This window comes from Chanos chanos, chromosome 15 (genome assembly GCF_902362185.1).
Source record: "Chanos chanos chromosome 15, fChaCha1.1, whole genome shotgun sequence".
Classification (NCBI taxonomy): Eukaryota; Metazoa; Chordata; class Actinopteri; order Gonorynchiformes; family Chanidae; genus Chanos; species Chanos chanos.
The window spans coordinates 5,651,233-5,665,367 of NC_044509.1; the positions used below are offsets into that span (position 1 = coordinate 5,651,233).

The window sequence follows — 14,135 nt, forward strand, 5'->3', positions numbered from 1 at the left end:
TTTGAATATAAAATTAACACTTTTTTTTTGTATTGAAAGTATTGAAAAACCATTTTGACATCATTATTATAGCCAAATATATTTAATGAATCTATGAATTTCATAAATCCGCTGGAGAACAAGGTCCATCAGATGGACTTTCTGATAGCGGTAGCGGCTAACATCTCTCGCCGAGTGATCACAAACGCCTGTTGTTTCTCGTAATAAGCCGCTTCGTTAATGAAGGTTGGATACACGGGGCTGGAACCTTGGTACGGGACGGCTCTTCCGTCAAACGTTTGGAACATGGGGTCACCCGGGTTCAGCGGTTCCCAGTCGCAGTCCTGAAGAAAGGGGAGGGAAAAAAAAAAAAGGGCAGTAAATCCAGTTCTCTGGAACATTTGTGTGGAAAAACACCAAGACCCTGGAGTCATACTGAGAGAGGCCTGAATTACTGACTCACAGAATAGCCTCTCTCTCTCTCTCTCTCTCTCTCTCTCTCTCTCTCTCTCTCTCTCTCTCTTTCTCTCTCTCTCTCTCTTTTCCTTCCTCTCCACATCTCTCTTTTGGAAATGTGTGGAAAAAAAACATGCCCCTTTTTTAAAGCAGCATAGAAAAGAACTCATTCTCTTTCTAACTCGCTCTTTAAAGGCAATGCCTTTCCAGAAATTTCCGGGGGTCACGGTGAGGATTTGTCCTAAGCAATAACGACAGGTTATTTTGAACAATCAGGCATCTAGCACTCAGTGTTAGCGATAAAAAAAAAAAAGGAAAAAAAAAGATACATTCACACACGGCTGTTACTCAGTGAGGCAGACCATCTGTTCTGATGCAGCGTGTTGTGTGTTCTGGGAGAGTAATTATGAAATACCTGCAGATGGGGATGGACCATAGCTGTAATGTTCCCATTTGCATCTCTGGGATAATCCACTCTCTCAATGACTTTGAACACATCTACAGCACATGGAGGAAACTCGACACCTGGAAAACACACACACACACACACACACACACACACACACACACACACACACACATTATGTAAAACATAAACCTTAAAATGTTATGAAACACATCATTACAGTAAATACAGGACCATTAAATTGTATTACATTACATTTATTTAGCTGATGCTTTTATTCAAAGCGACTTACAAGTGGGGAAACAATTCAAGCTCCAGTATAGTGAGTATAGTGAGGACCATGAGTACAGCTTTAATCAAGCAATTAAAAAAAAAACAACAATTTTTCAGAAAGATTGTGAATACTAAATAATATTCAACTTACTCTATAACTAAAAAGTACAATACACTTAAATTACACTATATCCAGATCATTTAGACCAAACAAGAAAATATTAATGAAGCACACATGGACATAAAGTACCATATTAAAATAATACATAACTGATGCTACATGATGAATGAATGAATGAATCAATGAATCAATCAATCAATCAATCAATCAATCAATCAATCAATCAATCAATCAATCAATCAATCAATCAATGTATCCACAACATGCAGTAAATACAACTATAATATCCTGTTAGGAAATTTGGTTCTTTATTGCATGAGCATGTTGCTTTTCTTTCTCTTCTGCCTGCTTTGGTTTGTTTCATTTCAAAGTATATTTGTTGTTTTTACAGGGTGGTGTGTTCATCCAGGCCAGATGGTCTTTGTAAACACACAAAAAATATTGGCCAATCTTACTGTTCTGTCCACCTCTATAAACATTTGCTTTCACATGACCTCTTGATATTTTCATCTGAACTATTACACTGTCACAAGACATCACCGCTGCAAAAAAACACTGAGCAATTTCCTCCTTTAACATTTAGGAAAAATATGACTGTGTGTCTGTATTCCATTACCTCCTCATCATTTACTAATAAATTGAAAAAGAACAACCTGAACAACAACTGCACTGATTAACTGATCAGTTATAAATGAGTATATATACAATGGAGTATTACTATGGCAAGTTTATGAGAAATGTATTTAATTTATTTATTAAATCAATCCAGTTGAGGGGTACACATCTAAAGGCCATAACTACCAGCACTGAGGACCGGTGGGAAGGTAACATAAAAAAAAAACTTTGCTTTTCCAAACGGGTCGGACCCAACGATCCGCTTCATTCACGCTTACGCTCTATTAAGATCAAGACTATTACGCAATTAGGGGTCAACTCGGTCGACACGTGGTTAAACATTCGTCGACGGAAAAACAATTTTCCAAACCCCACAGTGCGGCGTTTGTTCGCAACAACTTGGCGCGAGCACAAAGCCCGATTACGAAACTCCAGGAGATCCGAACGACATGGAAACCCTCCAACTTCTTATAAGAATTCTATTCACAGAATGGAGGAAAACCCAGCCAAGCTCGACTCACTTTTGGCTAGTACTTCATGTTTTCTGTTGAAAGGGACTGGGTGAGTGTGTGTGTGTGTGTGTGTGTGTGTGTGTGTGTGTGTGTGTGCGTTTGTTTGGGGTGAGGGGGAGGGGTTTGTAAACACAATACACAGCTGACAGTCAATGCGACAACTGGACAACTGTAATTTGGGGGCGGTGCTGAGGTGGATGGCGTATTCAGACTCAAACGTGAGTGGGAAAAGTTAGTTTCACAGAAAGACACTGTATTTAAAAAAAAAAAAAAAACTCAAAGAAAAGAAGTTAAAATTTATGCTGTTTAGTGAACACAAACAACAGCACAGCAACACACTCTCTCGCCCCAGACCATTACAATCATTTTCAAACGTACAAATTTCCCCATGTATAGCTTACGCACAGTGTCTGTGGGACCACTTTTAAACCATACATGCAACTACTGATACATTATTTACATATACTACAAATTTTATGACATTCATGAATCTCATGTAGCATGACTATGCCAACTTCAGGCTGCTGCAGCTGATGCTTAAACTCTTTTTCTTCTCCAAGAGGAAGGAGGTTAAACGCTGTTAGCCGCTTTAATAAATGTTTATCCCAAAGCCTCAAAATTCCTTCTCAGAAACACAGCTGAGGCACGTTTCTGGTTGCTAAGCGACCAATGATTAATCAGTGATTAGAGTTCAGCTTTACCTGTGTTAAACAGCTCAATGAAATCAAGGGCATGTTTTAGTATGTCTCGCATGGACTCAAAGATGTTGCTTCTTAAAACTCCTTGAGGCTGCGGACCAACCTCAAGACCTAAAAGAGAAAACAAACAAACAAACAAACAAACAAACAAACAAACAAAAAAACAACAATGATGAACAAACAATACCTTGCACAGTTAATGTCTACTTTTGTGGCTTGTGCCAAGCAAAGTATCTGTATATTATTCTGTTTTTCACACACATTTTATTACATTCTATCTGAAGTTTAACATTAAAAATGTTGCTTTTTGCTTTTCGCTCCCTTAATTCGTTCCTCCAAACTGACCCAGAGGCATTATACAGGTACACGTTTCCTTGAAAACAACTCAATGTCCACACATACAGTATGTGACAAACAAGCTTTCTTTGCATTTTATCTTCCAAACACATCTCCTAACATGTTATCTGAAGTCTGATTTAGGCTGCACTTCCACTCTCCAGATCTTTGGCTCTACTCACCAATAGGGTGTTTAGCCACAGAGCGCGAGGTCGAGTACTTCAGGTGTGGGTGCTCATTCAAAAGAACCGCACAACTAGCTGGAGCGATGGATTTCTGTGTGACAAAATACAGATGCCATGGTTAGCGTACACCACTTTATCCTCTCTCACCCCTGTCGCACACATGAACTTACGGAAATTTGATATGTAAAGGTCAGCTATTCTCAGTCCAAAAGATTCAGTGGACTATGGTCAAGAGAGAGCTTTTGAGAGGTTCTTCACATGGAGGCCTGCTACAGAGACTGGACTTTAACTCATTTTGATTACAGTCAAATTGAATCGAGTCAAATCATTCCGGTTAGTCAAATGGAACAATGCCAGTTCTCATTTAAGGTCTAATTTCATGAAAGCGCCATGAAACCATTTCAGTTACTAATATATGTCAATCATGCTGCCATTACTCAGTGGTGTCCTCACAATTTTCTCATCACGTGACATAATCTGACAGGCTCTGGATTCTATAAACAACAACAACGACAACATTTCTACATGAATTTTAAGGAAACACACAGGTTAATATAGATCTTCACACTATCCATCACCTTGATGTAGTGGACCATCTGAAGGTTGAAGTGGTCAGTAGAACTTTCCAGAATGAGAGTGGAGCCCATGTTGGAGGTCGTGTTGTGCAGGTCAAAGATAACATCATAAGCGTCTGGACTTCCCTTGGGTCCAAACATCTGATTAATCTCCTTGGCTCTCTGCACCTCATAAGGAAGCCCCTCATCCCATGGGCCGCTGGGTGAACAAAATAACGAAATATCAATCATGATTAAAATATAATATCTTATAGACAGTGGGCAAGTGCAGTGAGTAAAGTCCCAAAATACAGGGCATTTGATGGGGTACAAGAAATAACTTAAAACTGGGGCTCAAAATGCCATAGATGTTAAAGGAGATATGCAGTCATTGATAGCCTAGAAGGGCCAGTCTGAGTAGAAAGACCTTCTGGTGTACTCTTGGGTTAGGGTATGTTTTGACCTTACAGCAATGACGTCTGGCAGGCCTCACACTGCCTACAGTATAAGACGTACATGTGTACTGAGCACCTGAGGGTGGAGATGTTCCACAGTCTAACAGAATGAGTCAGTTGTGTTGTTAGAAGGACCTGCTTCTTCTGATGGAATGTGTTATTTTTGTGAAGGAGCAAATAGATAGAAAGATAGATAGATAGATAGATAGATAGATAGATAGATAGATAGATAGATAAGTAAATAAATAATTTGAAACTTGTCAAAAATGCTCACACAAGAAGTTAACACTGATGACACTCACAGAAATTTATGTAACAAATAAGTGAAAAATATCAGAGTTATGATCCATGGGTGCAAGAATAACATTTCTGATGACAAAGAGGTCCAGCACTGAGCTTTTCTGATGCACTACTGATTACATGAAGAACGGGGATAACATATTTACCCAAAAATCATCCACATGGTGTGGTTTATCATTTTAAATGTGCATGTTTCACAAGTGGACAGAAATGATATGCGTAGCCGTTTACAACTAAGTTGTCAGTGAATTTGTTTCCATCTCCCTAGAAACCGAGCTCACGGAACACACTGTTCCTAAGGTTAAAACTCCCAGGTGTCATTGCGTCAAATTCTAATTAAGTGACCATCTAAAATCATATAATCAATTATTTCTTATTCATTTGTGAAGTGGTCCACGTGAAAATTTTAACTTACCTGAATAAGGCAATTAATAATTACCTTCTTGTCTACTCATTTGCTAAGCAGTTCCAGCCCACAGTCAAACCTCTGAAATAACATCTAAAGTGCTCCCTTCATCTCCAGAAAGCTTATGAGCGTTACCGCAAGCTCAAGACCCGGGGAACAAATTCAGTAATTACTGTTTTATCTGTGACATATGATATGTTAGAAATAGTTCTCACTTATTTTGTATCATACAAAAAGGATTGCAACGGTAATACACAATTTTAATTTTACACAATTTCAAAAGGTAACACTTTCTTGTACCGTAAAAAAAAAAAAAAAAAAATAGCTTCCTCAAAACTTCAGACGAGTTGGTTGCATCACGCTGTCACAGATAGTCTACCCCACGTGACAAAACCCGTGCAGCCCCCTGCCTGACTTAAAACAATAACAAGTCTATCTCACGTTTCTCCACTTACTGAGCTTAGGCAGTCTACGAGCGCTAAACAGCTGACATAGCCTCGACAGTGAACACAACATCGCTGTGCCGATTCATTAGTATATTATAAGTGTCAAATATAAACGACACAGGAAAGGAAAAAAGTTTTACGGTTGCTTATGTATTGTATTCTGCACTGAGAAGTGTTCAATAACAATCTCGGCGTACGGAAACCTGACGTCTGCAGATTCGTTTAAAACCACCAAGCCATTAAGTGACCTTTGCACAACCAGGCAGCAAAAAGGCAAAGAATAGCTTGATACATGTACGTAAGACCAAATAATAAATGTCGTGTTGTTTACCTGAGGTTTTCTGGTGTGAAGGCTCGGTTTAAATCGGTATCGATGTATCTAGTGCATTTCTCCACTGCTCTGGGGTTAGTGATAAAGGGTTTCGTCACCATTCCATTCCTTTGAATCTCTGCTCCGTTCTTTTTCCACATATTAACCAACATAACGCCTGACATCTCATTTCCGTGCGTGCCCCCAAAAATAGCGACTTTTCTGGCTTCGGGAAAGCAAGAGACATTGCGAGAGGTCATCGCGAAAGACACCTCCTGAAAGCTCTGAGGTGCGAAGCCGAAATACCACGATCCACTCGTGGAAGTGATCGGAAGTTAACTGGAGCTGTAAGCAACAGCTATCCAGTTCGACTAAGCTACTTGTACAACATTACATAACGCCACCGTTTGAAAATCGTGCTCCGCTCCGTGCTCAACTGTGTTAAGCGGTTGAGTGGGTTGGGTTGTTTTACGGTCCTCCCACTGCTTTGACAACGCTCGAGCCAACACTACACGACCACTGGCTGTCCAAGTGGCCCGTCGTCTTCACAAAACCTGAAGGAAGAAAAAGTGGTTGTTTGATTATTGGACGTTTGGACGTTGTACCAATACTCTTTCAGGGTTCACTTGTGTCTTTTTCTAAAGTTACTGAAATTCCGATGGAGATACACGTGCCAAAGCTCTACCAAAACCGGTCACATGAATACCTCAAACACTTTGACAGATTTTTCGACAAAGGTTTAGCAGTCAAGTTAAGCGCGACCACAAGGAGCAGGAGCACAGCACCAATAACTCAGTTGTTTGTAATACATACGGAATAGCAAGAAATTATAAACAGGATTGTGTCCGGGGAGCCAGATTTGCCATACTACTGTACAGTTATGCGACTGGTCAACCGCATTGTAGCGAACTGTATTTAACATTTACTACTAAATCAACCAACTATCGGATGAGACCTTGTAGCGTTTATTCATCTGAGACTAAACCTACTGTATCGTGCGGTAGCACCACCCAGTATCGTTTACCAGAACACAATGTGCCTTAAAACTCCTCGATCAGTATAGAATCTATGAAAAGACAAGAGTATCACATTTTTTAGCAAAAATATTTTTAATATCATTACGTCAGAAACAGTATCAAAAACCCATTTGGCGACCGCGTGAAAAAGTGCGCTCGACATGTAAACAGAAGTCCGTTCACAGATGGAGGATAGTGCGAACCAAGGCCTATTCTGTGTAAAAGCTGTGTAGAGGGACATTGACAACGAAAATCAGTCAACGTTACGTTGTGGCTCCGATTGCCCTTGAAGTAGCAGCAGTAAATACAAAATGTGCAAAATACCAGATCACAGGAATGAACATTCATTGTTGACCATTCATTGTAATAAAAAAATATAAAAATAAATAACTATTCGCTAATCTATATTACTGTGCACAAAACCATAGTTGTTTTTAAGAGGGCATTCTTCAAAATATTTAAAGAAAAAATGTAAAATGACATCTTTACATCTTTGTGTACTTTAACAAACACAACTCAATGAACAACACGAGTTGTGTCGGTTTAGTAAAGACACAAGCTGTGTCGCAACATTTTACATTTTTTTCATAAAATATTTCAAAAAGTGCACTCTTAAAAAATGAAGGTTTTTCTTTTTTTGATAATCAATAGACTTCAAAACAAGAGTGTGTATCAAGTCACATATATACAAAACAATCTCTCCAAGCCTGTACATTTACAATAGCTTGACATTTCTTATATATATATATATATATATTTACATCATACAAATATTTGTACATAGTTGCAAAATTTGAGAAATACTTTTATTTGCTACAACTTCATAACTTTTTCTCTTTCTAACAGCTTTTTGAACGGAATGACAATAATTGTAGATACCCTTCATCTGTGTTCCTCCAGCACCAGCTGTCTCTCTCTCTCTCTCTCTCTCTCTCTTTTTGACTGCAGTCATATGCAATTTCCAACAAAACAGACAAGGGACTCCATTGTTCAGGAAAATATGTCACCACGGGTGACAATAAGAACCCAAAGTTCGTTGGGGTCACGACCACGTCATCAGAATGTGGTAACAGAGCGATGTAAATTTTTTATCTGCTAAAAGGCACAATGGCATTCCTCTGTTAAACATTTAATGAGTTTTGTGTCTTTCTCTATATGTTTGTTTTCATTTTTTTGTTTTTTTTTTCTCTTTTTAACTGGTGTAACATCTGCATCATCTAAAACCGTCACTACGACATCTTTCCTTTTCCTCTTTTTCTTTGGTACGACCGCTTCTTCCGACGTTGTGTCAGGCAGAACGGATGCCATCCCTGCGTTCTGCCTCTCTTTTTTTTGTTTAACCCCTTCTCCTGCTGGACTATCCGTTTTTAGCTCTGTGATGTGTCTTTTTTTCTTCTTTTTCGTTGGTTTAATCGCTTCATCCGACCAGAGACCCGAGTTACCCGGTCCTATCTCTGTCATCTGCTTGTCCTTCTTTGTGTTGTAGTGGATTATACCACCTGCTGCTACCATGTCATCTAACTGCACTGTTGATTGTTCAGTCGACTCTTTAAACACTCTGGGATTACGTTCTTCGTCCTTCCGTCCCTCAGATGCAATCGTCTCCCTCTTTCTGTCCTTCTTCTTCTTCTTCTTCTTTGTCTTTAACCTCCGTTCAGTAGTATCTTCGGAGCACATATTCTGTAGTCCTTGATCTTTCTCTGCTTCCTCTGTGACCACGTCATCTGACTGCGATGAGGAATTTTCAGTCGGCTGTTTGAACATTCTGGAATTCCTTTCTTTGTCTTTCCTTGATTTGATCTCGGTAATAGGTGGACTCACCTCCCTCTGTTTGTCTTTCTTTTTCTTTTTCTTCCTTACCTTGTATTCAGCAGTGTCTTCAGCGTGAATACTGTGTAGTATTCGATTTTTATCTCCTCCTTCTACGACGACATCAACTGACTGCAACGCAGAGTTTTCAGTCAGTTCTTTGAACACTCCCTGAGTCCTCTCTCTGTCCTTCTGTCCTTCGATCTCAGTGGACGCTGAACACATCTCCCTCTTTTTGTCTTTTTTCTTTTTCTTCTTCACTCTGGATTCAGCAGCTTCTTCAGAGAGGACACTGTGGAGTGCTTGAGTTTCCTCTCCTTCTTCTGTGACCACGTCACCTGACTGTGATGGAGAATTTTCGGTCGGCTCTTTAAACATCCCGGGATTCCTTTCTCCGTCTTTTCCCAATTTGGTCTCGGTGGCAGGTGGACTTATTTCCCTCTCTCTGTCTTTCCTCTTCTTTTTCTTCTTCACTGTCCATTCAGCAGCGTCTTCAGAGAGGACGCTGTGGAGTGCTTGAGTTTTCTCTCCTTCTTCTGCAACTATGTCACATGACCACAAAGCGGAATGTTCAGACGACTCTTTACACGTTCCCGGATTCCTTTCTCCGGCTTCCTCCACTCCGGTCTCAGTGGAAGCCGAACTCATCTCCTCCTTTCCCTCTCTCTTCTTCTTCTTCTTCTTCTTTACCTTACACTCAGCAGTATCTTTGCGCTGCGTACTCTGGATCTCTGGATTATTCTCTCCTTCTCCTGCTCTACGTATCTCTGACTCCTCCATTCTTTCCTCCACGTGTTCACGAGTCGCCGATCTCTCACTTCTTTTCCTCTTTTTTCCCTTCTTCTTCTCGTTCGGTACACGGTCTGTCTGGTCCAGTTCATGTTCTGATTCCTCCTCGCGAATCTTCCCTTTCTCAGTGTCAGAATTTTGCTGATCTCTTAAGTTCTTCTCTTTGTTTTTCCTCTTTTTCTTTTCAGGACTTTCATACGTTTGTTGGGTTTGTTGAAGAGAATTTAAAGTCGGTGTATTGTCTGTATGCGTCTCCTTCAATTTCTTTTCTTTGTTTTTCTTCTTTTTCTGTTTCTTTTCAGTACTTTCATATGTTTGTTGGGTTTGTTGAAGAGAATTTAAAGTCGGTGTATTGTCTGTATGCGTCTCCTTCAATTTCTTTTCTTTGTTTTTCTTCTTTTTCTTTTCAGTGCTTTCATGTGTTTGTTGAAGTGAAATTACCGTTGGTGTAATCTCTGCATGCCTCTTTTCGCATCTTCCCTCAATCTCTTCTCCTTTTTTTGACTTCTTTTTTTGTCGCTTTGAGGAAAGTTTGATGTCCTTCTTCAGTACACGGCCCATCTGGTCCAGTTCATTTTCTGATTCTTCCTGGTGAATCTTCCCTTTCTCAGTGTGACACATTATCTCAGAATTTTGCTGATCCCTGAAATTCTTCTCTTTGTTTTTCTTCTTTTTCTTTTCAGGACTTTCATACGTTTGTTGGGTTTGTTGAAGAGAATTTAAAGTTGGTGTATTGTCTGTATGCGTCTCCATTACTATCTTTTCTTTGTTTTTCTTCTTTTTCTTTTCAGGACTTTCATACGTTTGTTGAGTTTGTTGACGTGAATTTAGAGTTGGTGTACTGTCTGTATGCGTCTCCTTTAAGTTCAACTCTTCGTTTTTCTTCTTCTTTTTCTTTCTCTTTTCAGGACTCTCATACGTTTGTTGAGTTTGTTGACGTGAACTTAGAGTTGGTGTACTGTCTGTATGCGTCTCCTTTAAGTTCAACTCTTCGTTTTTCTTCTTCTTCTTTTTCTTTCTCTTTTCAGGACTCTCATACGTTTGTTGAGTTTGTTGACGTGAATTTAGAGTTGGTGTACTGTCTGTATGCGTCTCCTTTAAGTTCAACTCTTCGTTTTTCTTCTTCTTCTTTTTCTTTCTCTTTTCAGGACTCTCATACGTTTGTTGAGTTTGTTGACGTGAATTTAGAGTTGGTGTACTGTCTGTATGCGTCTCCTTTAAGTTCAACTCTTCGTTTTTCTTCTTCTTCTTTTTCTTTTTCTTTTCAGGACTTTCATACGTTTGTTGGGTTTGTTGAAGAGAATTTAAAGTTGGTGTATTGTCTGTGTGCGTCTCCTCACATCTTCCCTCAATCTCTTCTCCCTTTTTCGACTTCTTTTTTTGGTGCGTTGAAGTGTACGTGATGTCCTCCTCCAGTACACAGTCTGTCTGGGCCAGTTCTTTCTCAGCTTCTTCCTGATGAATCTCCCCATTCTGAATGTGACATATTATCTCAGAATCTTGCTGGACTCTAACGTTCTCTTTGTTTTTCTTCTTCTTCTTTTTCTTTTTTTCAGGGCTTTCATATGTTTCATGAAGTGAACTTACAGTCGGTGCGTCCTGCATATGCATCTCCTTGTGTCCCTCTCTGGCCTCTTCACCTTTTTTTGCCTTCTTTCGTTGTTGCTTTGGAGACGGTGTGATGTTAAGGTCTGAAACAGAATTCCGTGGAGCGCCCTGCAACACCTGAGAAAATGGGTCGCCTTGATTCTCTGCTCCAGACTCCATTCCGGAGGATTCCATTTCTGTTCTCAGCTTCCTTTTCTTCTTTTTCTTCTTTTCTGTTAGAGACATGCCGTTGTCCTGAGATGCTGGTTCCACTTGGAAAATTCCAGAATTGTCATTTTCTGGTCTAGAGTAAACATCTTGACTCAAGTCCTTCTCTGCATGTTGAACGGACAAGTTTGTTGCTTTCCTATTTGTCTTTTGCTTGTCAGAAAGTTCACTTGCCTCCTGATGTCTCTCCGTCTCCTCAGTGTACTCCTGATCTTCTTTTCCAGATCTGCACTGCTGGATTTCAGGAGCTTGTAAAAGGCTGTCTGCATTTTGGCTAATCTCATCAGAGCTCTCTTGCAGTCCTGACCCTGCATCCGTTGACCTTGTCACGTTCTTCTTCTCCCTCTTTTTATTTGACGCGACGAGACCACCCTGACTCGCAGAACTTTCTGGACTGGTATTTGCTACTGGTAAATTCTCTTCAGGATTGTGTGTATTATCACAAGCTGAAAACTGAGCATTTTCCTCCTGCTGGGGCTTCTTTCGTTGTTGCTTTGGAGACGGTGTGATGTTAAGGTCTGAAACAGAATTCCGTGGAGCGCCCTGCAACACCTGAGAAAATGGGTCGCCTTGATTCTCTGCTCCAGACTCCATTCCGGAGGATTCCATTTCTGTCCTCAGCTTCCTTTTCTTCTTTTCTGTTAGAGACATGCCGTTGTCCTGAGATGCTGGTTCCACTTGGAAAATTCCAGAATTGTCATTTTCTGGTCTAGAGTAAACATCTTGACTCAAGTCCTTCTCTGCATGTTGAACGGACAAGTTTGTTGCTTTCCTATTTGTCTTTTGCTTGTCAGAAAGTTCACTTGCCTCCTGATGTCTCTCCGTCTCCTCAGTGTACTCCTGATCTTCTTTTCCAGATCTGCACTGCTGGATTTCAGGAGCTTGTAAAAGGCTGTCTGCATTTTGGCTAATCTCATCAGAGCTCTCTTGCAGTCCTGACCCTGCATCCGTTGACCTTGTCACATTCTTCTTCTCCCTCTTTTTATTTGACGCGACGAGACCACCCTGACTCACAGAACTTTCTGGACTGGTATTTGCTACTGGTAAATTCTCTTCAGGATTGTGTGTATTATCACAAGCTGAAAACTGAGCATTTTCCTCCTGCTGGGGCTCAAACTGGTCAAAAAGGTCCTGCGAACCGAAAGAACCCTCAGTGTCAGAGTCCTGTTGTGTAACTCCATGGTCGTCTGTATTTTCAGGCTGAATGAGGAGGCTTTGCCCATGAGCTCCTAAATCTTCACAGCTATTTTGGACCATCCCTAAACCCTCTGAAACAGGTGCCATCTTGTGTGCAGTGCCACTATCTCCACCCTCCAGACACTGTGTCTCTGAACTCGTTCTTCCCTCCTCTCTCTCGCTGCCTCGGTCAGTTTCACTGTCTTCAAGGGCCGTGGAGATCCGAGGACCCGGCGGCTGGGTCAGCGGCGTTCCGGAATGCCGCGAACATTCCAATTCCGGCGCTGTTGCCATGGCCACGTCATTATCTCCAGGCTCCTCCTGCACCTGAGGCTCCAGGTGCTTTCCAGCTTCTATAACGACAGAGCCGACATCGAGGGACCCTGATGTGGACCTGGAGCCTGTCCCAGGTACTTTGGTAACAGTGCTGCTGGGTGTGAGATGTCTTCTTCCACCCCTCGAGGGTGAAACGATTTCTGTGTCTGGCTCACTGTCCTCGGAGCTTTCTGTGTCCAGCTCGATAACTGCTCGGGATTTTGGTGTGCGTGCACTCATTCTGAAAAGCACTGCTCTTGGAAGGTCTAAACTTTCATTCACGTTTTCTTCTCTCGTCTCCTGGCTTTTGGCTGACACGAGACGTCGTTTTCTACGCCTGCCGCTCCCGCTTTCGTTCTCGGCTGCTGGGTGGATCGGGCGCCATGTTTTCTTGTTGTTCAAGTGAAAGCGCGGAACAAAACGAGTCCCTTCCTAAAACACAAGCAGACGATACACGTCAGATGTAAGACACACCACATTCCATCATACTGTGGGTCATACGCTTCATCGGACGAAAAGATCAATACACCGTGTCATATTTGGTCAAGTGTTTTAAGTTTTTTTTGCTTATTTGACAAAACAGGTTGGTCTCCGCTAACAACAAAAAACTCCTTAGCCACAGGCTGCTCTGAACAGTAATGTATGTTTAGGTTTGTTTAACTTAGGCTAACCTCTACACACACATCACAGACATCTCTGTTTAGTTTATGTCGCTACCGATTGTCTGAGTGCATGCAGAATGACCCAAGGGCTCGGTGTTATGTCAGTTAACAGCACAACTCTATTTGTTTGTTTGTTTTTGACAACTTACAGAGTTTCACAACTCACCCTGTGGTCTGTGTGTGTGGAGCTGAATTATTTTAATGTATGATTACTGAAATATGGCCACGATAAATGTATACGGAACTACATCATATAGTATCGTCTCAGGCATCTGTCACAGAATTAACTTTGTACCTGTTACTATGAAAATACACTGTATTGTCACTATTTACTATGCTGTTATTATCACTGTACTGCACTTAACTACATTTTTTGCACCACCTGCCATAGTGCTATAACTCTTACTCAGTCACATAACTCTCATGTGTCGCTTTTTATTGGACTTTTACTGTATTGTACTGAACTGTACTTCTTCTGCATTTTATTGTACTTACTATATT

The 14,135-nt window shown here is 40.8% G+C and overlaps 1 protein-coding gene across 1 annotated transcript; it reads right to left on the reverse strand.

Annotated features, from left to right (window-relative positions):
* Positions 1 to 77: 77 nt before the first annotated feature.
* Positions 78 to 6,427, reverse strand: aspa (aspartoacylase). The gene is made up of 6 exons (XM_030792846.1): positions 6,074 to 6,427; positions 4,160 to 4,355; positions 3,579 to 3,672; positions 3,064 to 3,171; positions 851 to 960; positions 78 to 323 (listed from the first exon to the last, which is right to left on the reverse strand). Exons 1-6 carry the CDS (start codon positions 6,310 to 6,312, stop codon positions 129 to 131), a joined length of 942 nt encoding a protein of 313 aa, XP_030648706.1. The 5' UTR covers positions 6,313 to 6,427; the 3' UTR covers positions 78 to 128.
* Positions 6,428 to 14,135: the final 7,708 nt, after the last annotated feature.

Coding starts and splice junctions, on each gene's coding strand:
- aspa (XM_030792846.1), bottom strand. CDS start 6,312: ATGACCTCTCGCAATGTCTCTTGCTTTCCCGAAGCCAGAAAAGTCGCT. Junction 961..3,063: donor CATTGAGCTGTTTAACACAG/GTAAAGCTGAAC, acceptor TGTGTTTTCCAG/GTGTCGAGTTTCCTCCATGT. Junction 324..850: donor TGGTCCATCCCCATCTGCAG/GTATTTCATAAT, acceptor CCCTTTCTTCAG/GACTGCGACTGGGAACCGCT.